Below are 24,337 nucleotides of genomic sequence, written 5' to 3'. Positions count from 1 at the left end.
GCATAAATAGCAGGGGTGCTGTACTCCATCATTTTCTAGTTTCCAGGGTTACCGTGGTTCCCTTGACAACAGAGGGTGTGGTGCGAATACCTGAGGGAGGCTTCACTGTGGCTCCCAGTCACAAAAGACCTAATTAAATACTTATAGAACCTTACATAGCTTAACTAGGCATGATTAAGTAAGTTAATTAAACCACAGTCCAAACTCTCTGTAGAAATTACACAGTTTCTTTTCAGTTGATGACAGAATGAGGGAAATCAATAGCATTAAAAAAAAAAAAAAAACAGAGAGCAAGAAAAAGCACAGCATGGGAGCCTGGTCAAAAATGAAGCAAATCAAGCAGCATATTCAAAAAGCACAGTGTGTGATGAGAGCTGGTGTGGAGCAACTCTGACAGATGGGAGGGGGTGTTGGAAAACGCAAACACTGGGAAAGATTAGAGTGCATTTGTGATTTTCTAAGAGAATGTGTTATACAGTGAGATTCCACCCCTTCTGAGTGCGTCCAATTTGTCGTTAGCTCCGCTTAATTGCCAACCGCGGTGCTCTGCCGAGATAAAGCTTTTCATTTAGTTTATTGACTGAAAACGTTACAAGCACAATGTTCCCAGATAAAGTAGCTTCTTTCTTAAGTTTAATGAATAGAAAATGAGTTTATTTTGGTTAATTCCAGTCATGTAAACACACAACAAACCCAACTTTTTTCAAGTCAAATCATGAATGCAATGCTTTATTGGTCATTCTGAAGTCTTTGGTGAAATTATATGCACACTTCCTCAAGCAGCAGGAAGCGTTGCTAACTAGGCTATTTCTCCCAGCTTCAAGTTGTTCTGACAAGAGCCTGTCACATTACTTACTGAAAAATATGCAACACTAAAATACAGCTGAGATCTATGCTTTTCATAGTGCTTCCAAGTCCATTATTAAAATGGCAATCTTTCAAATGCAATAAATTATTAGTCTCCTACAGTCATTAGGGCTGAACAAGTTAATCGCCAAACAGGCAGATGAAGAGGTTCTTAGGACGGCCAGTCACTGATGATCTAATCATATTCTACTTCATGAATAGTCATTAATCATTAGAGGTTTATTTTGCTATTGCAGTTGTTGAGGTGTGCTGGTAAACGGAGTGAAGGGTATTTCCTGAAGTGTTGACAGCTGCAGGTTCAGTACTGGAGAAATGGAAAAGCCGAATACTACATAGCAAGAGCATGAAGAAATTTCAGAGTCAAGGAAAACAGGAGCGTAAATACCAAGGAAAGAGGAATAAAAAAGGTAAAGCAACAATGCTGTGTTCGATTAAAGGTCATAATGCCTTTTTTTGACAGGTAAAAAAAAACAAAAGAAAAAGAAAAAGAAAAAGCTCCTTTAACCCAGGGGGTTTGCTCACTCCTGATTTAATCATGATATGATTTCAAATCAACATGATATCAAATCAACATAGCCGTTCACAGCATACAGTAAAACCTCGGATTACGAGTAACGTGGTTTGCGAGTGTTCCGCAAGACGAGCGAACTTTTTTTTAATAAACTTTGACTTGAAAAATGAGCAAGTCTTGGTTTTACGAGTAACAAGAATCATGTGTCCCGCATGTGCTTATTGTTTTGCCGCTGAGTGTCACGTGATCACAACTGAGCCAATGTTTTTTCTCTCGCGCGGAATTATGGGTAATCATCTCTCCTACTGGTATAATTAACACCCGTGCACGCATTTTCTCACTCAGCCTGTCGTTATGTGTGCGCGCGCGAGTAATTTGACACCGTGGCGGTTCACACACACTCTCTCTCTCTCTCGCCTTAAGTGTGTGTGGTTGTGTAGGTGTGTGTGCGTGTTTGTAAACCGGCACGGTGTCAAATTATGCGTGCATATATAACCACAGGCTTAAACACACACACACACACACACACACACACACACACACACACACACACACACACACACACACCGCCTGCGTGCATAAACAGAAACACTTATCTGTCAGGATTTATTTTTTACTTTAATTAGAAGGTAAAAAAATCAGCTTTTTCCCTCAGCATCGTGTGTGCGCACGTAATTTGACACCGTGCCGGTTCACACACACTCTCTCTCTCTTCCACCTTTAGTGTGAGTGTGCGTTTGTGAACCGGCACGATATCAAATTATGCGCGCGCACACATAACGACAGACCCAAACACACACAGCATCTGCGCGAATAAATTTCTTTTTTTTTTTTTTTTTTAAAGGTGAAGTGCAGGTTAATTTGTTTTATTTTTACTACCAAATTTTTGGTATTAATTGTTTTTATGTATTTATTTTTTGTGCTGTTTTCTGGAACGAATTATTTGAGTTTCCTTTGTTTCTCATGGGAAAATTAAATTTGGTTTATGAATGTTTTCTCACTTCTGGAACAAATTATGCTCGTAATCCAAGGTTCCACTGTAAATAGTAAGCTTAATAGTACCTCTTACCTTTAAAAGAGTTACATTACACTGAGCTGGCTAGAGAGTGACAACAAAAGATGAACCATGTTTTAATACCTACTTCAGAGCTGGAATGCATGGAGGTTGAAAATGACTATTTAAGCTCTGATTCCCACTTCTGAGGTTAAGTTAAATACAGCACAAGTATGTAGAGCAAGACTTACAGATGAAGAGAGTTAATAAATTGACCCTTCAAAGAAGTGAACATCTCCACCATGGACAAAGTTGGTAGCAAGTTTAAGAATGAAAAATTTAACATACAGTGGAGGAAGGAGGCAAATATGACCGGAGAAGCAAACAAGCAAGGAATGAAGATGAAAATCCTGAGCTTAAAGCTTAACGGGTGTACGCTGCTGCAGCAGTGGCCCATCACCCACCAGTCACACCACCACCAAGAAAAATGGCTAACTTAATGCTTCACATCTGAGATAACCAAGGCAATGAGTAAGTTCAAGGAAAATAATTCTTCACAGAAAAGCCTTGCTTCAGCTGGTCACATCCGCTTCTTCGGAGATTTATCAAGAGGGAAGAGTCATAGCAGATCCTGTTGGTTATGAGTGAGGAATGTTGTACTGGACCTCCTGCCCTACAGCAGCAGAATGGACAGCTAATGTCTATGCTTATGATTCTAATAAATCTTTAATCCTTTTGTGTCGCCAGCCAGGCTTCTTCTACAATGTAATTAAGACTGGGGTAATTATGTGGATTTATGCTCGGTCAGGGAGTCTGGAAACGACCCTCCTCTCACACACACACTTCTGTTTTCCATCCACTGACGAGTGTCCACTTCTGTTCCGCTTGCCCCGGAAACCACCGTGAGTCTGCTCATTCTCTATGGCAAAGAAAGAAAGGGAGTCTGTCAGGTCAGTGGGGCTCTGGAGATGATTCATACTCCTGGAAGACACAGTACATAATGAAGCCTACGTGAACTATTTGTGGAGAGAGAGAGCCTGGCTTGGATGTGTAGTCATAGACAAACGATACAAAAGACACGAGTCAATCTTTCAATCTGTAGAATGGTATAGAAAGTTTAATCGACATGAATAAACCTCCCATGCATGATCCCTTCACGCTAAAAATGTTCCCACCAGGCAGCGCAACAGGGCGAGGTATTAAATTCATATTTTGAATTCAATATTTTTATGACAAGTGAGCACAGGTTGGACAAACAAAATCGTCATAGTACCATAGAAATGGACAGCACAGCATGGAAACAATATTCAATAATAATCCAATCAACATCTGTTGAAAATTTTTCTAGGGCTGTTCAGCTCATCAAATTTCATTTTCAATTACCATTTTGGCACCCAAACGTTATGAAAATGAGATAATAGAGATTAAACGATTATTGTGCCACATTCCATGTCACAATGATATTCTCATTTTGTTATAAATCCATCAGATCAATTTGCTTTACAGCAGTGTGCCTTTACCTCTCACTAAAAGCTCAAATTCATTCTTAGCCAGTGCTATTTATCTATTTTTTTTTTAACAAAAAGGTTTCACTGCATCGTGTGTTTATATTTAAAGTTCAATAGAATTCTCTGTTAAAAAAAGTTTTTAAAAATTCTGTAAATACATAATGTTTTTAAAAAGCAACAAGTAATTGTACTGAATTATCTCAATGCTAATGAAAGTAATTATGATTATTGCTGAAATCAAGCGGTCTAAATTTAAACTAACAGTTTCTAACAGTTTTAATACATTAGTTACTGTAAAAAATGCGATTTAGATTAGACTTCTTTTAAGATCCTCTAAAATTTTCAAGTTTTGACTTGTGTTTTGCTATAGTAGTTCTTCCTATAACCAATCACTGACCGACACCCTCACCTTCTATTTTCATCTGAGCTATTTTATTTTTTTATTTTTTATTTTTCAAGCATGGTACGCATAGTTCCAGTTTAGGAACTGTACCATGATGTACTTTGCTATAACTATACCTTGCCATTTCCAGTAAAAAAAAAAAAAAAAAAAAAAATCTGCATGTAAACATACTGTACCTACACTGGGGCTGAAGAGTGAAAAAAAGAAAAGAAAAAAAGGAGACACTGACAAATAAGAAAAAAATAGGATGATGAAAAGAATGTTGGTGGACGTTAATACATCTTTGCGCAAAACTCACATGGAGGGATTTCTACAATGAAAGGAAAAGAGTAGATGTGACAAAACAGTGAGGGACAAAAATTATTTACCTGCAGATAGTGGCTGAACTAGTGATAAACAGAGTCATTTAAAAGTTGAGTTATTTGCATAAAACATCATTTCAAGATGAAAAATGCTAATAAATAAAGATAAGAGCAGCATGAGTTAGCAGATGCTCTGAATGTGAAGTGTGTGTGTAGGTTAACGAAGCCTCTGCGGTGCTCAGGGCTGACCTTGAGCATCTCCTCAGAGACAATTAATCACTGAGCTTTTATGAAATGATTTTCCAAGTGAATGCGTTACAACCATACGTCCTCTATCTTCCACCGTGTTTCTGTGAATGTCAAAGAGCGAGGTCTATTGCAAAAAATAAGGCGTCAGACAATGCGCTGGTGATTAAATTAAGAGTTTCCTGGAGAGAAACTGTAGTGACGTTGCCTGAGGCAAGCTGTTGGTCAAATCACACCACCATTAAAACTGGCCTCACAAGTGTCATCATATTTCTAAAGCATCAAAAGTCAGACAGCTTTATCAGCTTCTCAGATGGCCTTGAGGCACTAGCTTTCTATTCAGTGGAGAGGCTTGCAGGCTATTGCGAGGACAACGCTCCATCTGGATACTACAGTGGAAACATGACCTGCTTAAAGTAACCTAGATCCTTTGGCAAGTAATGAGTAAGAAGCTGAGAGAGAGAAAGGGAGGAAAGAAGGACAGTGTGGAGAGTAAGTAAAAGAAAAAGTTTAAAGAAGGAAGAAGGGCATGGCTTATGAGATAGCGATGCCCTGAGGCAGCCTGCTTTGAGCTGTAGTCAGGGACTCCACACCTAATGAAGATGGACAGTTGAGTTTCATTCACAAAAGACAAGAAGATAGCAGCGGTCATGCTGAAACACTCAATCCCTAACTGAGAGTTATGAGGAGCCAGGCTGGCTGCCTGCTGTCCACTGGACATGACAGGAGTCGAGTGCTTGGATCAGTCACTGCCAGGGTGCATTTATGTACAAGACACTTAACAGAGGCACGGAGCAGGACTACATTAATGAGAAAATGCCTTACAGCACACAAGAGAGAGACACCATTATCGATTGATTTTAATTAACATTCAATTAGTAGCTGGAGATCAACACTTTGTTTTTTCCCTGAGAACCACACACTCTTCAGATTTGATGGGAAGCCAATACTCTTCTAGAACAGAATAAAGATGTAAAGGAAAAAGAGGGTGTGTTTTACTTCTCGATACCACAGAGCAACTCAATTCTCAAATCTGGTCCGAATGAGTTCATTTTAACAGAGCATTCTCATATTAAATTTGTTATTCTAAAACTATACAGTCAGAGTGACTTTTGTAGAGGACACTTTATATAATCTAGTACTAATAATAAAAGGTTTGACCTAAAGTGGTATTTAATAACAAAAAAAAAAAAAGATGATTTCAGTAATGGCCAGTGAGTGTTTCAGCATAAGATGGTCTTCAGGACAGAGGATACCAAAAGGACATGTGCTTTACAAGTTTCCTGTAAAAATGACAAACTATTTTTTTGTCTTATTCACTTTTTATAACAAAAGAGAGAGAGAGAGGTGGGAAAAAAAAAAACAACAGGTTGACGAGAAAGAGACTTAATATTGTACACGATCGGATACTTGTCTACAGAACATTAACTGTAACTATAATACATTTAAAAATGAAACGTTATAAATTATAATCATGAATGAATTAGAAATGTACATTTCTGTGGTATAAGAGGAGTACATGATTTGAAGACTTGATGTTATTGAAAAATAATCAACTTTGCAGTGGTAACGGTAACTTCACATGATATCAGGCAGCATAAAAAAAACCTGGCGTTGATTCGTTTCCTATAACAGCTTGCCTCTTCAAAATTGAATCCTTACATAATAAAGGTGAACACAAGCACTATTATAGAGAGTCGCTGATAAACGGCTGGCTATGAACTACCAGTTTTAATTCATGCTAGGAGGACAGCATGCTCTGTAGCTCCTTTTACCTCAGCAGCTGGAACACTTTTGATTAAGCAATCAATTCTACAAAAATAACACACATTTATGAGGGAAGCAATGTGTACGTGTAGATGTGTGTATGCCTGCTAAAATCCCTAAAGCCAATCCTTAAGAACCTAGGATTAAGGTCAGGAAGCCGTTGTGTTAAGATACAAGTATTTTGGCAGCGTTAGGATATCAGAGCTGTCACACTGCGTGAGCATTTTGATGTAGGTCGTATTGTTGTATTTTTCGTCTATTACGTGTAAAGCATTTGCTTCATTTGTGAGCGTATGCGTGCATATTGCCGAGTGTGTGTAGGCGACCGGCACGGACTCTAAAGCGTTTGTAGGGCATATATTTTTTTCCAGTTGCATTTCATTTGTCTCCCTTCTTCTGTCTCAGAATCACTTTGTATCCTAGAGAAAAGACACTAATGAGAAAATGTTAATATCCCATTCCTGAGACCGTCATTAATCTGAGGCTGCAGATGGCTCCATTAGGGCAGATCCAGCATTATTACTACAGATATTAGATTCTGTCGCAGAGATGGAGGATGCAGGGAACTTCCCCTGAGAGCTGGAGAACTGAACATGTGTATACTATTATTATATTTCCTTTATACTATAAAACCACAAACATGACTGGGTGATTGAAAGACAAACCGTAAGATTCATACTTAGAAAAGGAATCTATAGTATAAAATGTGATACCACTTACAACATTCAGATACGAGTTATTGTGATGTGCATGTTGTAATGGTTACCCCTGAGAGTAAAAGCTAAACATGCAGTGATGGAGCATAGCACATAAAAAGGTGTCCTATCATTTCTAATTCAGCAGTGCTATTCTGGATTGTCCTATGACTTATCCTTGTTTCACAATGAAATTAAAGTTTGCCGCTTTTGTGCGTTTCAAATCAACACTCTACACACTAATAATAAATGTGTGTTCACACCAGCTATGGCTATGTAGAAGATCTGACTTGATACTTTTTACTTTGTCATGAAAAAAACTAATACAATTTACAGCTCTTAGTCTTGTGTAATTGTTTGCACTTGGTGATAGTTTACAGGGATGTACAAATTTTTATTTCATTAACTATCACACTTCATAATAATAGCTTCCAGACGCTGTCCAGTGATACACATCTCATCTTTTATTATTTCTTTAACAACAATTGCATCTTAGAGCTCATTTAAAATGCAATTGTTCATACCTTGTACTCCATTTATGTCACTCCTTCTCTAAATGCATAATTAATATATATTTTTTCTTAATAGTTCCCCATTAAGATTAAAACAGTTAGGTACATTATATGCATTATTACAGAAATTAGTGTATGTTCATTACCAAGGAAGAAAGTTTCTATTGTAGCATGTTGCATTTGCACCCTTTACCCTTGGTGAGCCTTGGTGTTGTGGTGGTCTGTCAAGACATCAGAAGTATTACTTGAGTTTAACCCTGAGGTTGTTAGTTATATTATAGTTATATATAGTTAAGTGTTAGTTATTTTCAAGAATTCAAATCACAGTTTTTGCTTAGTTTCATCATCATCATGACCCCCGCCCCGCCGTCTGTTTTTTAAAGTCTGTTTTCATTTAAATTACAATGCCTAGTACGTCTATTTAATGGTCGCGGATTTGTTCCACAACTCAAAATATTCATGAAAATTATTAATAAAAAAAATATAAAGTAAAAATAAAACTAATTAACTTTACCTTTGAAAAGAATCAACCCTGACAGGAAAGAAGAAGGAGGGGGGGGGGGTAATTGTGTAGGACAACTTTCACACACATACACGCATGCACACATGGATGTTGACTTGTCTCAAGTTTGACTTAACTTAAGTTGACTAAAGTTTGCAAGAGGAATCCCAGGCACCATTCTGTCAAATTGTTTTAGTTTCTTTGACTGTGAACTCTGTTTTGTTAAGGATTTTACGAAATTAGGATTATTCTCCATCAGGACAGCTTTACAAGACAGCCATTGAAACATTGAAACCGGTGATGCAGACTTATTTTCTCCTGCACCCCGACACACATACAATATACCTGACTTTTTACCGGACATTTTATATATTAACTTACACAATGAAAATATTGTATATAATAGTAAGTATTGGTATCTATTTTTGTATAATACACGTGAGCTACTTCCACAATTAGTTTGCATTTACTAATGTTAGTTACGAAATTCGTAACTCAAATGTTCGTAGGTCAGGGACTTACTGTATTTATTTATTATCTCAGATTTATATGTATATATGCTTTATTACTGTATATTTCCTGAAATAAATCGAAGCCTTTTGAGATTACAATAACACAAATCTGTGTTGCGATTATTTAAATTCTTCAATCGATTTTAATCCTAGTTCTGCAATTTTTCCACCCAGCCATTTTTAGCTGCCTCTTGACTTAAATATTTTTGATCCTTAAAGCACGACTGAATGTGCTTTTATAGACAGTTATTCAAACATAAATCTTTAATTCTCTCCATGCTAAAGGACCAAATAAATATATAATAAACAGCCTCATATTTCTGAATAAGATGAGCACATGTACATTTCTCATAGATGAGGGACACATGAAAAAAAGATACTGACAGATTCCTTTGTGTCAAAAACACAAATAGAAACAGCTTAATGCCTTTGAAGAGGCTATGATGCTAATCTCACTTCACAGGTGATCGATGGCAGCCATCATGGGGGTAATGAGTAATGGCTGCACTTCACAGACCAGTACCTGTCACTAAACACAACACAGCAGTAGTGCTGAGAATGTGGCAACAAGTGCATGGCCAGCCACTACTACAGTCCTACATGCACAGATGCTGGCAGGAAGTTCTCATCTCACAGCAGAAGTAAAATTAAATACTGAAATGTGCAGTTCTTTAAAGATGTCACAAACTCGTTATATTATTGGATTTCAAACTCTGCTGGCTGGATCTACTTTAGAAAAGTCCTGAAATTTGAAAAGAGTTCAACAGACGAGATAAGGATGTAGGTCCACTTTAAAGAATCACACAAAGATTCTGAGAAGCTAATATTTGGTACAACAAAAGCTTTTTTCTAATGCCGTGAATATAAACAGTATGACAATTACTGTAAGAGTTACTCTTTCAGTCTAAATGTCTAATACTCTGGAAAAATCCTTGAGATTAACTAATTTTGTCATGCTAACTAATTTTGTCATAATGCTTCCATTTTCCACAAAGCTATCTTTGTGAGACGTGTTTGTCTGCAGTGACAGCATTGAAAATGAGGTTTTATTAAAAGTCAGATTTCACTGTCCCCCATAACTCCTAGATGGCAACATCTCATCACAGAAAAACAAGCTCAGTGCTCACACTAATTCTATGTTATGCTATGTTGTGTACAGTGTATATTATGCTTTGTTATGAGCGCATGATGGCGGGACTGTGGAAAACTGTCTTAAATAAAACTGGCCCATGGTGCAAAAAAGGTTGGAGACGGCTACTCTAAGGTATTTAAACATAAACCTCATCATCATCCCTTTACTTAGATGTTCCTTTTCTACATCAGCACTGAAATCTGATTATATGTATAACTATAAATAATTCAGTCAGTTCTGCTGAGTAAAGTTTTTCTTATTCATATCTTATTCATATATTACTTCCTATTAAATTATTTCCTGGTATTAATGTGAATAAGCCACAATCCCCATTTTAAATTGATCAGGCTCATACTGTAGGTATTTCATGCATGCAACTTTGCAAAGCCTTGATCATATTCTAAGAAAAAATACATTTATCTAGCAAGGTTTTTGACAACTTCATGCAGACTGACTGCATTTATTACTTTATTTGCTACCCTGACTCCTTAACTTGACATTTCTTTCAGACAGGTAGGGCAGGTGTGTGAAATAGCTTAAATAAAAATATTTCAAAATTATATTTGTTTTAAGAAATAAAAAATAAAAAAATAAGAAAGTAAGAAAGAAAGATCTGGAGAATTTAGAGGCCAAGTCAAACGAGATTCATCAGACAAAGTGGAAGTCTCCCACTGCTCCATGGTCCATTTTTGATGCTTAATTGCTTATTGTAGGAGCTTTTGGCGGTGGACACAGGTCAGCATGGGCTGTGGCTATGCAGCCCCATTCGCAACAAATTGTAATCTGCTGTGTGTGCCCGACACCTTTCTATTGGAATCAGCATTAACTTTAGCAATCTGAGCTACACTAGCCCATTACTGGGTCAGACTACACAATTCAATTTATTTGTATAGCGCTTTTCACAATTGACATTGTCGCAAAGCAGAATTACCGGTGAAATCCGGTGAGCTAGAAAAAGGGTACTTTTTTCCTACCTTAGACCACTTTTGGTAGGTTCTGACCACTGCAGACTGGGCACATGCCACAAGAGCTGCAGTTTTGAATTTGCTATGACATAGTTTTATAGCCATCACAATCTGGCCCTTGCTTAAATCCTTATGCTTGCCTATTTTTTTCCCCAGGTGTCATTGTACCAAAAAATTCTATGTTATTTACTCTTCAGTTGTTAAAAGTTTATGGCGCAATGAACCTTGAAGCAGATGGGCAGCAGCAGTAGAAGACCACAACGGGTACCACTGCTATCAGCTAAGAACAGGAAACTGAGACTAATTTACATAGGCATACATTGCATAAAAGATGATTGGAAAAGCTTTGCCTGGTCTGATGAGTATATTAGGGTCAGAATTTGGCATAAACAACATGAAGCACAATTTGCCTTGTATCAACGGTTCCGGCTGGTGATATTTTCTGGCAGACTTTGGTACCATTTGAGCATTGCCTAAATGCCACAGCCTTCCTGAGTACTGTTGAGGACCAAAGGATAACACACCATGTCAAAAACCTACAATCATCTTAAACTGGTTTCTTGAACATCACAATCAATTCTCTGTATTAAAATGACCTTCACAGTGATCAGATCTCAATCCTATAGAGCACCTTTGGAATGTGGTGGAATTGGAGATTCACATCATGGATGTGCAGTTGACAAATCTGTCAATATGCACCAACACCACTAAGCAATGTTTGCAGGACCTTGTTGAATCTATAACATGAACAATTTGCCACTCCTGTTAGCCAAAAACAGGAATCTGATTCTATCATGGGGACAGACATTTCAAAAGTAAATAACAGTCCAGTTTTGGTGAGCCTGTGCCCATGATAACATCAGCTTCCTGCTCTTGACTGACAGGGGTGGAACCTGATGTAGTCTTCTGCTGTTGTAGCCCATCCATCAAAAGATTTGATGTGTTGTGTCTTCAGAGTTGCTTTTAAATAAACAATTAAAGAACAACGATTATAATACGATCAATTGAGGAAAAGGTACTGTAGAAATGCTGCATAGTAGTATTCTATCTGGAGTCTACTCTCTAATCCTGTAGTTGCTGTGTGAGGAAAGAACTCTTATCTCTGTTTATGACAAACGCACACAACCATTTTGCAGAGATAGGAGTCACAGATGTAAGCCCACACATTTCCTTTTCACACGAAAGAGGCTCACCTCATACATATTAAAGGGCATTTCTGTAAACATGATTTAATACCTCTCAATAATGCACTCTGGCAGACCAGAAGGGTTTCGCACCTCATTAGCTCAACTGCACTTTCTGCTTGTTTTAAAGCTATTTCTTCTCGTACTAGCATGTCAGATGGTAATATTTAGGCAGAAGTGTATAACATTTGTGTATAAGAAAATGACAAGAAGAGGAAACAAATGGCCTACATCCTGTTTATGATTCATTTCTCCAAATGAAGCTCTCACAGTAGGAGTGCAATCCAATGATTCCTAGGATAAAAGAAAAAAAAAAAGAGAAACCTCTTTCTTCTCAGCCTATCAAATGCTTTTATTAACCTTTATTTATGAGTGAGAGACTATTGTTGTGCAATCTGATTACTCATGAGGTGGCACTAAGACATTGGCAGATGACCCAGAACTCTAGGAATGTTAATCAAACAGCAGTGAGAGGGCAAGAATTAATACCAGGGAAGACAGTTTGTTTAAGATATTACACTTTATATGGATTGAGATGACCAAATATCCTACACACATGCCTAAGCTGACTAAATTAATCATCATTACATGTCTAAGTATAAATGTGTTACTTATATGCAGTGGTGTGAAAAACTATTTGCCCCCTTCCTGATTTCTTATTCTTTTGCATGTTTGTCACACTTAAATGTTTCTGCTCATCAAAAACCGTTAACTATTAGTCAAAGATAACATAATTGAACACAAAATGCAGTTTTTAAATGATGGTTTTTATTAACTAGGGAGGAAAAAAAATCCAAACCTACATGGCCCTGTGTGAAAAAGTGATTGCCCCCCTTGTTATAAAATAACTTAACTGTGGTTTATCACACCTGAGTTCAATTTCTGTAGTCACCCCCACACCTGATTACTGCCACACCTGTTTCAATCAAGAAATCACTTAAATAGGAGCTACCTGACACATAGAAGTAGACCAAAAGCACCTCAAAAGCTAGACATCATGCCAAGATCCAAAGAAATTCAGTAACAAAGGAGAACAAAAGTAATTGAGATCTATCAGTCTGGTAAAGGTTATAAAGCCACAGTGAGAGCCATTATCCACAAATGGCAAAAACATGGAACAGTGGTGAACCTTCCTAGGAGTGGCCGGCCAACCAAAATTACCCAAAGAGCGCAGAGACAACTCATTCGAGAGGCCACAAAAGACCCCAGGACAACATCTAAAGAACTGCAGGCCTCACTTGCCTCAATTAAGGTCAGTATTCACGACTCCACCATAAGAAAGAGACTGGGCAAAAACGGCCTGCATGGCAGATTTCCAAGGCGCAAATCACTTTTAAGCAAAAAGAACATTAAGGGTCGTCTCAATTTTGCTAAAAAAACATCTCAATGATTGCCAAGACTTTTGGGAAAATACCTTGTGGACCGACGAGACAAAAGTTTAACTTTTTTTTTGCGTGTCCCGTTACATCTGGCGTAAAAGTAACACAGCATTTCAGAAAAAGAACATCATACCAACAGTAAAATATGGTGGTGGTAGTGTGATGGTCTGGGGTTGTTTTGCTGCTTCAGGACCTGGAAGGCTTGCTGTGATAGATGGAACCATGAATTCTACTGTCTACCGAATAATCCTGAAGGAGAATGTTTCGGCCATCTGTTCTTCAACGCAAGCTGAAGCGATCTTGGGTGCTGCAGCAGGACAATGACCCAAAACACACCAGCAAATCCACCTCTAAATGGCTGAAGAAAAACAAAATGAAGACTTTGGAGTGGCCTAGTCAAAGTCCTGACCTGAATCCTATTGAGATGTTGTGGCATGACCTTAAAAAGGCGGTTCATGCTAGAAAACCCTCAAATAAAGCTGAATTACAACAATTCTGCAAAGATGAGTGGGCCAAAATTCCTCCAGAGCGCTGTAAAAGACTCGTTGCAAGTTATTGCAAAAGCTTGATTGCAGTTATTGCTGCTAAGGGTGGCCCAACCAGTTATTAGATTTAGGGGGCAATTACTTTTTCACACAGGGCCATGTAGGTTTGGATTTGTTTTTTCCCTAAATAATAAAAAAACCATCATTTAAAAACTGCATTTTGTATTTACTTGTGTTATCTTTGACTAATAGTTAAATGTGTTTGATGATCAGAAGAATTTTGTGTGACAAACATGCAAAAGAATAAGAAATCAGGAAGGGGGCAAATAGTTTTTCACACCACTGTATTCACCCCTCAGTCCCTATTCAGCAGATAAAGCCACAAAGTTAAGCTGGATATCTTGCAGTATACGGATCTGTCTGAAGAGCAACATGCGGCCTACTTAAGAAGTACTTAAAGGCAAAAAGACACTACGTTATGTCCTCAGCTAATGTGACTGACTTTTTGAAGGCCAGATATCCCATAACACCAGGGAAAGGAACAAATAGGCTGCTTATTATCTTCTTTGCTTACAGTTTTATTTCTAGCAAGAAACGCCTGGTGCACTTACAAGATATGTGCTCCATTACCTCCAATTATATTTAATTCCATTAAGCATCTAACAGATTTAATGAGCATATAGTAATATCTTGGCAAGGTTGTGATGTGTGCTGCCTTTGAAGCTGAAACACGTTCCTTACTGATATCTTTGTAGCTATGAAAGCACCACCTTCTAAAGGTTTGGTATGGTCCTGCAGGGGAAACTGAACATAAAATGTTGCTTTGTGCCCAAATCTGACATGCCAATTTACGATAAAAAAAATTAAATAAAAAAAAAGCCTGCAGAATGTCAACACAAAAATATGTACAAAAAAGTTTGAACGAAAAAGGTCAATTGAAGTAACTGACAGATGATTGCAGTGCAGTTCAGACAAGGCACACTTTCAAAACAGCTTTGCATCTTTTTATTTTTTCTGAAAACCAAAACTACAAGACGTAGCAAAATATAAACTATAAGCTTCAAAACCATGTTAACTGTTCAACACCTCCCATGATCACTACATCATTGCTCTATCTTCAATTGTTTTTGTTTAAACCAAGCATCAGAATAGGGAAGAAATGTGATTTAAGTGACTTTGAACATGAGATGGTTGTTGGCACCAGGCCATACAACATACTGCACTTCATTTATTGTTCGAGATACAGTATGCATATGTAGTATGCATTGTCTATTAAATATAAGCAAAGTAAATAAATCAGTGATGACTTTTTTATACGTCCTTTAATGCATGGAAGCAACGCATAAAGGATTAAATTAAATGAGCTTTAATGAAATTTTATATTAAGGTAAACAACTTCATATAAATACATTCATAACATGTATGACTTAGGGATGCACCTAATGTTCGGCAACCAAAATTATTAATTATTATTATTATTTTATTAAAATAACTAATAAGGCCGAATAAATTTTGCCAAACAATGACGTTTTTATTGACGCGATCAAATAGTAACCCGCGCAGAGTGAGAGGCGCGCGCTTTATGCAGCAAACATGTCAGCAGTGTGGAAGCACTTTAAAGTGTCAGAGAAAGAGGCAAAAACGGCCGTTTGCAGACACTGTTCTGCTGAATTGTCCAGAGGGGGTGCATCTGCAAAAACGTACAGCACTTTAAGTTTAATTTATCACTTAAAATCAAGACACCCCGAACATCATGCAGAGTACGAGAAAGACGCGGCTACGGCAACAGCAGCAGCGAATCCACATTTTTTGCACTATTTAATGCACATTTGTTGTTGTAGACATACAGAGTTACATTCTTTCAGCAGTCAGTTATAGGCCTAACATAGGCTATTCAAGAAGGGGGGCTTCAAAGATGGCCGAATAAAAATATTTTTGTTTATTTTACTAATTTATTTATTTTAAGTTATATTGTGCTTTGTTTGTATAATATCTGCTGGAATGTAAAATAAAAATGTTCAGTGTTAAATAAATATTTTGAAATTGTATTTTTGTTATTTGATTTATTTTTCTGAAAAGCAACACAAAATAGTAAAAAGCAAATTTTTACTATTTAATAAATAATTAATATAAATTGGCAAAATAAATGGAAAAAAATGCGAAACACCGCCTTCGGTATTCGGCCTTCGGCCAAGCATTTCATTATTGTTCGGCTTCGGCCAAGAATTTCATTTCGGTGCATCCCTAGTATGACTCCTGAAATGTTAAAAAAATGTCCATTCTGGTCCGGTTTCAATTTTGTCCACCCAACAGTTAGTTGGCTTGTCCTGATGACCCACTCTCCGCTGAAAGAATCTCTATTTCGTTATTTTCAATGGGGAATTTTGCAATTTTTCAAATTCCATTTCTAATTAAAAACAATAAAAAAAGACTTCCAACATGAACGGTTTTTGTTTGCTTTGGCATTGAAAAAGCGAACCCCAGCCTGTAACGTTTGTTGTCCAAGCAGCACTTCATAACTGTGTGTGTGTGACAGAGTGTGTAAGGCTGTCCAGCCAAACCATATTTTCTCTGTAACCAAACATCAGAATGCTGTATGGATCTAGTGCAGTCATGCCCCTATGGGAAGCTGGTGATGTTTGGTGATGTTTCAACTGTCATGTGACCAGCAGAGAGTGAAAAGTAATACTGCAGAATAATGGAACCGGCACCAGTTACAGTATACTTATAGACCAGTTGCTCCATTCTAGTACTTTGTAATTGAGCACACACTCAGCCCTCTTTCTTTCTATTTGCTTCCTTTGTTTGCTAATTTGCAGGAGTGACAGTTCACCTTATCACCATGCCAAATTAAACACTTCCTAAAATGAATGACTTTTTTTTTTTTTGTCTTCTTGTGTCCTTTTCCATTAAAGTAAAGTTTCACTCCAGGTTAATTTTGTTTGCTTTCACTCCAACTGCTCTTGGCTTATTAGAGCTGAGACGAGAAATCAACTCGTCATTAACATGGGGGAAGGCATCCTAACATTTTATAAATTACTTTTTTGGTGGTAGTGGTGGTGGGGTTGGAGAACTCAGGCTCAGGTTATAAACAGTACAAAATATCCTGCGCGGAGCTTCACTACAGAGCAGAAAAACAAATGGCCTGAAGCCAACAAAGCAGAAAACTACAGCTTGAGGACGTGTCCCGTGTGTCAGATCATAATAATCATTTCACTTTGTACTACTAATGGTGCTGGTTCACACAAAGCATAACAAGCCCAATACTCAGTGCTGATGGCGTATGCCATGCTCAGTGGAATTAGAACATATCTACAGTATGCAAACAACTCCAGACTGAAGTCTGTTTCTAAGCTTCATTTGTCACTTTTCTCTCCATCAGTGCAAAGAGACAGCAGCGACAAAGACATGGTAGACGTTTGGCAGTGGGTGTGGTTGTTGTAAATGTATTTCAGGTACAGAAAAGGGGAAAAAGAGTCGAGAGCCCCAAAGACAGACGTAATAAAATAGTAAAATAAATGTGCTGCAAAATCATAAAGCTGGATGTTTATACCAGCACTGGTGGAGTAAGTCCCATAAATACATGTTCCTGGGTTTAATGTACAATGTATTTAAACTGCAATTTATTATCATTGTTCCCTTCAACAACCTATTTAAACTACACGCCCAAATCTGAATCAGAGTTTTTTCTTCACATATGGCTTTGTTTCATCACTCCTGACAGACTTAAAGCTTAAGCATTGAAAATTCCGACAAACAATCTACCTAAAAGGCAACTTTGTGCACTTGACATTCCTACAGCTTTGCCACAGAGCTACCTGTGATGCTATTTCAGTAGGACTTTTCCCACACATCGTGTTTGTTGGCTGCTTTTCTTGAAGTAAACACTGCTTTTTTTTGTGCAGCTTTCTAGAAATTAAAAAAAAAAATAGTTTCAAATATTTGGCTTGAAAATCAATTAATACATGGGGATCAATGTCACAATTGATATTTGTTTTAGAATCAAGTTTCTTTTCTGTAAGGAAAACAAAACAGTGACATTTGACAAAAATAAAATGAAAACAAATCATTTAAAGTGTTTTCATGTAACCTCAAGCATATTGTGTGTTCTGAGATGCTTTTCAGCTCAACACTTTCACTGTCATCCTGAACCACTCTGGCTATTCTACTATAACCTCTTTATAAATAAGCTGAAGGATTTCAGCATGCAGAACTGCTGCTTATGCGATGTGTTATTTTCTCTCTGTCACCATACCAAATTAGCAATTTCTAAAATAAGAACAGCCTCACTGACACTTGTAGCAATATTGTCACAATGGTACGATATCAATACGATATCACGGTACCTAGGTGTCCATTTGATTAATATTGCACTTCTGTAAGTATCACAATTTTATAAATATCCCGAATCAATAGTACATTTGTTTCTGATTTTTCTGAGACATAACAAAATTTTGGACACACCGTCTAATTTTTGAGGCTGGTAATTCTAAATGAACATCTGTTTTGAAGCAGAGGTAAGTTAAATACTGTACAAATTATATATAGCACATAATTCACTCCTACCATACAGGATGCCAGTATGGGGAATAGTTCAGAGAATTATAAAGAAATAGTGCTGTTTTTCTCGCCCCAAAGTTGTAAACATGTGCATGTCTGTTGCACAACTCAGAAGCTTGTGCACTCGTACAGAATCGGTTATGTCCAACGTGATCGGTCATGAATAATCAAGCTGAAAAACAGCCAGGTTCGATTACTGGATGATTGATTGATGCATCTCTATTATAAATTTAATAAACCATTTAAGAATCTATTTTAAAGTCAATGTGACGACACATTAATTTGCACACAAAGGAATTGTGTTCTATACTTGAACAGTTACATACTTGTTATTTCATTTTGACATTTCAAGTGAGCATTACCTGAAGATCTTGACCTGTATCTGCATGAGCTTAGAGTTCACTGCTGTCAAATGACTTGCTGATTAGATATTTGCATAAATCAATGGGAGGTTTTCATTAAAGATTCTGGTCAGAATCTATTTATTAACAAATAAATCTTGTTTAACTATTAGGATTTGTTCATGTTCTAAAAATACAGAATAATAGTGAAAAAAACAAACAAACAAACAAAAAAACTGTAGAATCACAGCCCGGTCCTACTGTAAACTGGTTCACAATAAAACTGAATTTGTAGTTCATAAATATGTGTGTCTAAGTGCAGTGCCTGGAATCTGAACCTGTATAACGAGCCTGTTTTGCCCTCTAATCACTTGCTTTTCCTTCTCTTTCCCTTAATTGCTACCTTCAGTGGGGCTCAAGGGGGAGGGGAGCGTAAAAAAAACAATTCTTCTTCCACTTGCACCCATTAAGAAAACCTGCCTTCCCCTCCACACACACACACACACGCACACAGCCTATTAACCTTGTCTCCAAGAAGCAACTAATAAACACACATCGCTTCAACATACATCACTTCTCCCAGCATTAGAAGCATCTGAAAGGAACAAACCTGGCTGCAGGACGCTGATGCCCAGCAGGTTGGATGTGCGGTTAGCGACGATCTTCCAGGTGCCGTCGTAATTTCTACGATACAGGATAGCGGCGCACTGGTAAGTCCCCGATTCTTTGCGTCCAGCTCGAGTGACGCTGAGGCGGAAGTTGGTGTTGTTGCGTGTCCGGTCCACAGAAGTGCGTGTACCAAGGCCCAGTGTCTGCTCACCCCACTGCAGTGTGCCGTCACGAGTGAAGGTCACAACATCTCGCAGCTCGCTGCCACCTTCCACCGGCTGGAAGCGCCAGGTCACCGAGGCAGGAATACTTGGGCTATGGCGGGATTTTACAATACACTGGAGGTCAAACGAGTCACCAAAGGTCACACTGGGAGTGCGTGATGAGGCTGACACAAAGAATGAGGACTCTAGCAAAAAAAAAAAAGGAAAAAAAAAGGAGAAGACACGATACATTGTATTAATGAGAGTTTATTATTGGGATATTTAGTCAGAATTGTATAAACTGTATATAAAACCATTAAAGTTTCTCTCCATATGTTTGCACATTTTCGTCACAGTGAAATATGTGAACAGAGTGACATAGAAACACAGTACCACTTTGTGGAAGGTTAACTAGTGCATACGTTGCAATTTAAGCAGGTATGAAAAGACAGGGTCAAACAGAAACAAAATAGACAGTAGATGAGAATGATTGATGTCTTTATATTTTATAAATGTAAGATTTATTACGAGCACATTTGGTGTAGTAAATGTTTAGCAATAAAGAAGGTGACTGACTGCACAAGTGCTGGCTAACCATGTAGTGTATGTTGGTATGACTCTACAGTATTTGCTTTGAAAGTTGACTAATCTGCAGAGTGTGCAGATTGCACTTCTTAACCTGTTCTAGTCAACATCACACTAAGGATGACCAATAGATTAATGTGGCACTGACAAGTCTCTGACACTAACACGTCTACTTATGCCCTAGTGGAAGTGGAGATGACAACACAGATGCCTGATTCCATGTGCTGTTTTTACTGCCTGCCATTTAAAGCTATTACTGCAATGGGAAAAGTCCTCATTACACAGGAAAGCCCAGGCTGCTCATTTTCCCCACTTGAAGATGTAGAGGAGAAAATGGGCTTGATTGGTTTCCCAAAAGAAGGCATAGTGCCATTTGGCTGCTCTAGCATGTCAACACTGGGGTGGTGGTGAACAGCTGCCACGAGGCTCTGCCTCTGCTTCTTTAAAGCCTCAGAATCCCGTGTAGGAGGCAAGTCACACTTGTTTAGAAAAGATCCAGGTCTTTTAATTATAGCTTGTGAAAGGACTGCAGTATAAACAAGTGTTTGAAATTGCAGATTTTCCGTCTGACCTTAGCAAAGCTTTTATTGGGTTACAGAATGTGGTAGCACCCTCTCAAACACACATCTTGGAAACTGATTGTGATTTTGTTTGTTTAAAGCCTATTGATGCACCACAAGCTTCCTGATTATGGGCCTCTGTCTCTATTACTTCCTTGATCTGAGAAATGCAGTGGAGGAAGTAGAAAAAAAGACTGAATACCAAACTCTCAGGAAGCTACACACACACACACACACACACACACACACGGACCACTAATTCAAAATTACACATGTAAGTCACATATTCTAAATAATGCGCTTTAATTCTGATTTTTATGACCATCATATGGTTTCTGGCAAGGCGCTAAATCTTTTTTGAGCAACTTGACAGATATGGGCTTTTGATGATTACTTAGAAAAATGGAGAAGATGGATAATTACTAGGAATGACTATTCTATTGATCCCAGAGAGTAAAGACCAGGACCACTTAAAAGCAGACCAATGAAAATGTCTGGGAGGACAGGAATGGAAGTCGAACGATGTTTGTTCTTTGTCCAAGCGCAGTGGGAGGCAATTAGCTAAATAAAGGATAATACATGATAGGCCATTAATATCATGGGAAAATAAACAACAACAACAACAACAACAGTGTAGTGTGGTACAACTCCAAAGTTTCAAGTAACTGCACTTGCTGAAGTATATTTAGCCGACCTAGAAATGTATTATTTATTCAGGATCGACACATTAAATGCCTCGTTTCCATTAAATTTTGATTAAAGATTGTGGAGCTTTCATGAAGCAAGTTCATTCCTGTTATCTCTTGTGCCACAGTAGCTGTGAATTGTCATTGCCTTACCAGCCTTACTTTATTTCTCTATTATAGTTAATAACATTTGACGATCAAAAACACTGAAAAACCTATAAATACTTCTAACTGAAAACTTTACCTCCTATTAATCTATTAATTATTTTGTTGTCTGCATGCAGGATTCAGCATATACAGTAAGTCCAGCCCTAACTTACTATAGAAACAATAATGTATTAGAATAAGTGTCTCCTTAAGCCAGAACTCCTCTGAGATGTTGGTTAAACAACATTCCAATCAGAATTATGAATTTATCAGTGCTGCAGCACTGCCACAAAATATAAAACTAAATAAATATAAAAACAACTCTAATAAAACATTCCTTTCTAGACATACATGTAAAATGCACCTAAACAGGATACCTTGAAAACAGCACCAATATAAGGAGTTGATGAAGAGAAACCAGAGATGAAAAAGATAAAGTGATCAGAATAAAAGTGGTAGGGATAAAAGAGCAGAAAGTTGAAAGAGTTCAAAGTGAGAGAAAGTGATTGATGGGTTTCAGATCAGAGATCATAAGAAAATGAAAAGACTTAAAATGACAAATTTTAAACAAGACAAAGAAAGATAGAGAGGACATAGAGAGACAGGTAGGGGGCATTCACAGAGACAAGCAAACAGGATGGTGAAAGAATGTTGATGATCTCTGTTATTCCTCTCTGATTTTTCCTGCATATTCTTCATGTCTAGGTGGATTATGTGATTTGTGCTTTGCTCTGCTATTTGCTCTTTCATGTTCATAAATGGCTCCTTGTCCCTGCTGTCCTTCATTGCAGAACACTGTGAGCTAAAATAAATTGTCTTCATTTTTAGCAAGCGAAGACCAGGTGCAGGAAAGGAAAGCCTAATGCTTGTTCATTACACACAGGGACACAGCAGCGTGTGTACAGTATATTGTGTGTATGATCAGCTATAACATCATAAAAAAACATGGACAGGGAATATAAATAACATTAATTATTTTATTATTGGCTCTTTAATCACACCTGTCATCCCACCTGTGGGATATTTTAGGCAGCAAGTGAACACATATTTCTATAATCTGATGTATGGGGTGCATGAAAATTGGGCAATCATAATCTGAGCAACTCTGACGAGACCCAAATTATGATCAATAGAAGACTTTTAAAATCTTTTTAAATGGCAGGTCTTCTGTGGTGTTCCAAGTCTGCAGTGGCTAGTGCCTAAAAAAAAGTGGCCCTAGGAAGGATCTGTTAAACCGGCAGCGGTCATGGGTGCCTAAGACTCATTGATGCATGTGGGAAACGAAGGCTATCCCATTAAATCCAATCCTACGGAATAGGTACTGTGGCGAAAATTGCTAAAAAATTTAGGCTGGATATAATAGAAAAGTTTTCATAACAAACAGTGCATCAAAGTATTCTGTGTAAGGGGCTGCTTAGCTTTCAGCCCAGTCACAGTGCTCATGCTGACCCCTTACTACCATCATAAGTGCCTATAATGGGCACCAAAAAAATATAAAAACAAGACCATGGTACCAGAATACACAAAGACTTCAAGCCCTGCGAAGGCAGTTTAATGCTCTACTAGAGACCTCCCAGTCATGTGGATTGTATTTTGATACGTACTACCTACTTAAACATTGTTCCAACCCAGCACACTCTTACATGGCAACACCATTTCCTAATGGTAGTGCACTGTCTCAACAGAATAATACACACTACACTAACATGCTGCAAAAATAATTCATGAATAGTTTGAGAAACATGAGAAAAGAGTTCAAGATGTTGACGTGGCCTCTGAATTTTCCATATCCCAATTCTATTAATTCAGATCTAGTGACTGGAAAGGCCAATGAAGATCATTTAACTCATAGTCATAGTCACTGTGGCATTCAGTTGACTGATTGGTATAAATAGGTCCCAAAGTGTGGCAATAAAACACTTCTCACACCATTACATCACTTCCAGGTGGATACAGGGTCCATGGATTCCTGCAGATGGCACAAAATTCTGACCCTACCATCTGTGCGCCTCAGAAGAAATGAAGATTCATTAGCCAAACTATGTTCTTTTTCATTGATAACTATCCAGTTTTAGTAAGCCTGAGCCCACCAGAGCCTCAATGTTCTGTCCTTGGCTGGCGGTATTTAATTCTGATGTGGTCTTTTGTTGTTCTGAGCTCATCCATCTCAAAGTAGTTTCAACTGTTGTGCTTTCTGACGTGCTTTTTTCCTTACAACAATTGCCCAGCATGGTTCTGTCAGGTCAAACCAGTCCAGCCATTCTCTGCTGATTGCTTCCATCAGCAAAGCATTTCCATCCACAAAACAACTGCTCATTGGATGCTTTTGTCTTAATTGCACCATAAACTCTGGAGACTGTTGTGCATAAAAAGCCACAGGATATCAGCAGTTATGGAAATACTCAATCCAGTCTGTCTGGCACCAACAATTGTACTACAGCCAAAATCGCAGAGATCAAAATTTTCCCCATTATAATGGTTGATGTGAACATTACTGATAGCCGCTTGCCCTTATCAGCATACTTTTTATGTACTACAATGTGGACACCTGATTGATTGATTAGATAATAACAGGTGTGCAGGTGTTTTTAATACTGTAAATGCTCAGAACATGAGTGAAATAAATGCAGATTAAAGATAAATAAGGCTGGACCTAGTGAAAACTTCTGCAATAACCTCAAT

The 24,337-nt window shown here is 37.8% G+C and overlaps 1 protein-coding gene across 2 annotated transcripts in view; it reads right to left on the bottom strand.

The window, feature by feature from the left end:
* Positions 1–24,337, bottom strand: part of igsf3 (immunoglobulin superfamily, member 3) — a 137,203-nt gene that overhangs the window by 9,788 nt on the left and 103,078 nt on the right. For both annotated transcript variants that reach the window (XM_053496470.1, XM_053496471.1), the window contains exon 7: positions 19,476–19,883. In XM_053496470.1, coding sequence (XP_053352445.1) covers positions 19,476–19,883 — 408 coding nt within the window. The remainder of the gene's footprint in view (positions 1–19,475; positions 19,884–24,337) is intronic.

The sequence above is a fragment of the Clarias gariepinus genome, chromosome 5 (assembly GCF_024256425.1).
Source record: "Clarias gariepinus isolate MV-2021 ecotype Netherlands chromosome 5, CGAR_prim_01v2, whole genome shotgun sequence".
In the NCBI taxonomy this organism is placed as follows: domain Eukaryota; kingdom Metazoa; phylum Chordata; class Actinopteri; order Siluriformes; family Clariidae; genus Clarias; species Clarias gariepinus.
This window is presented reverse-complemented; position numbering and strand designations above follow the sequence as displayed.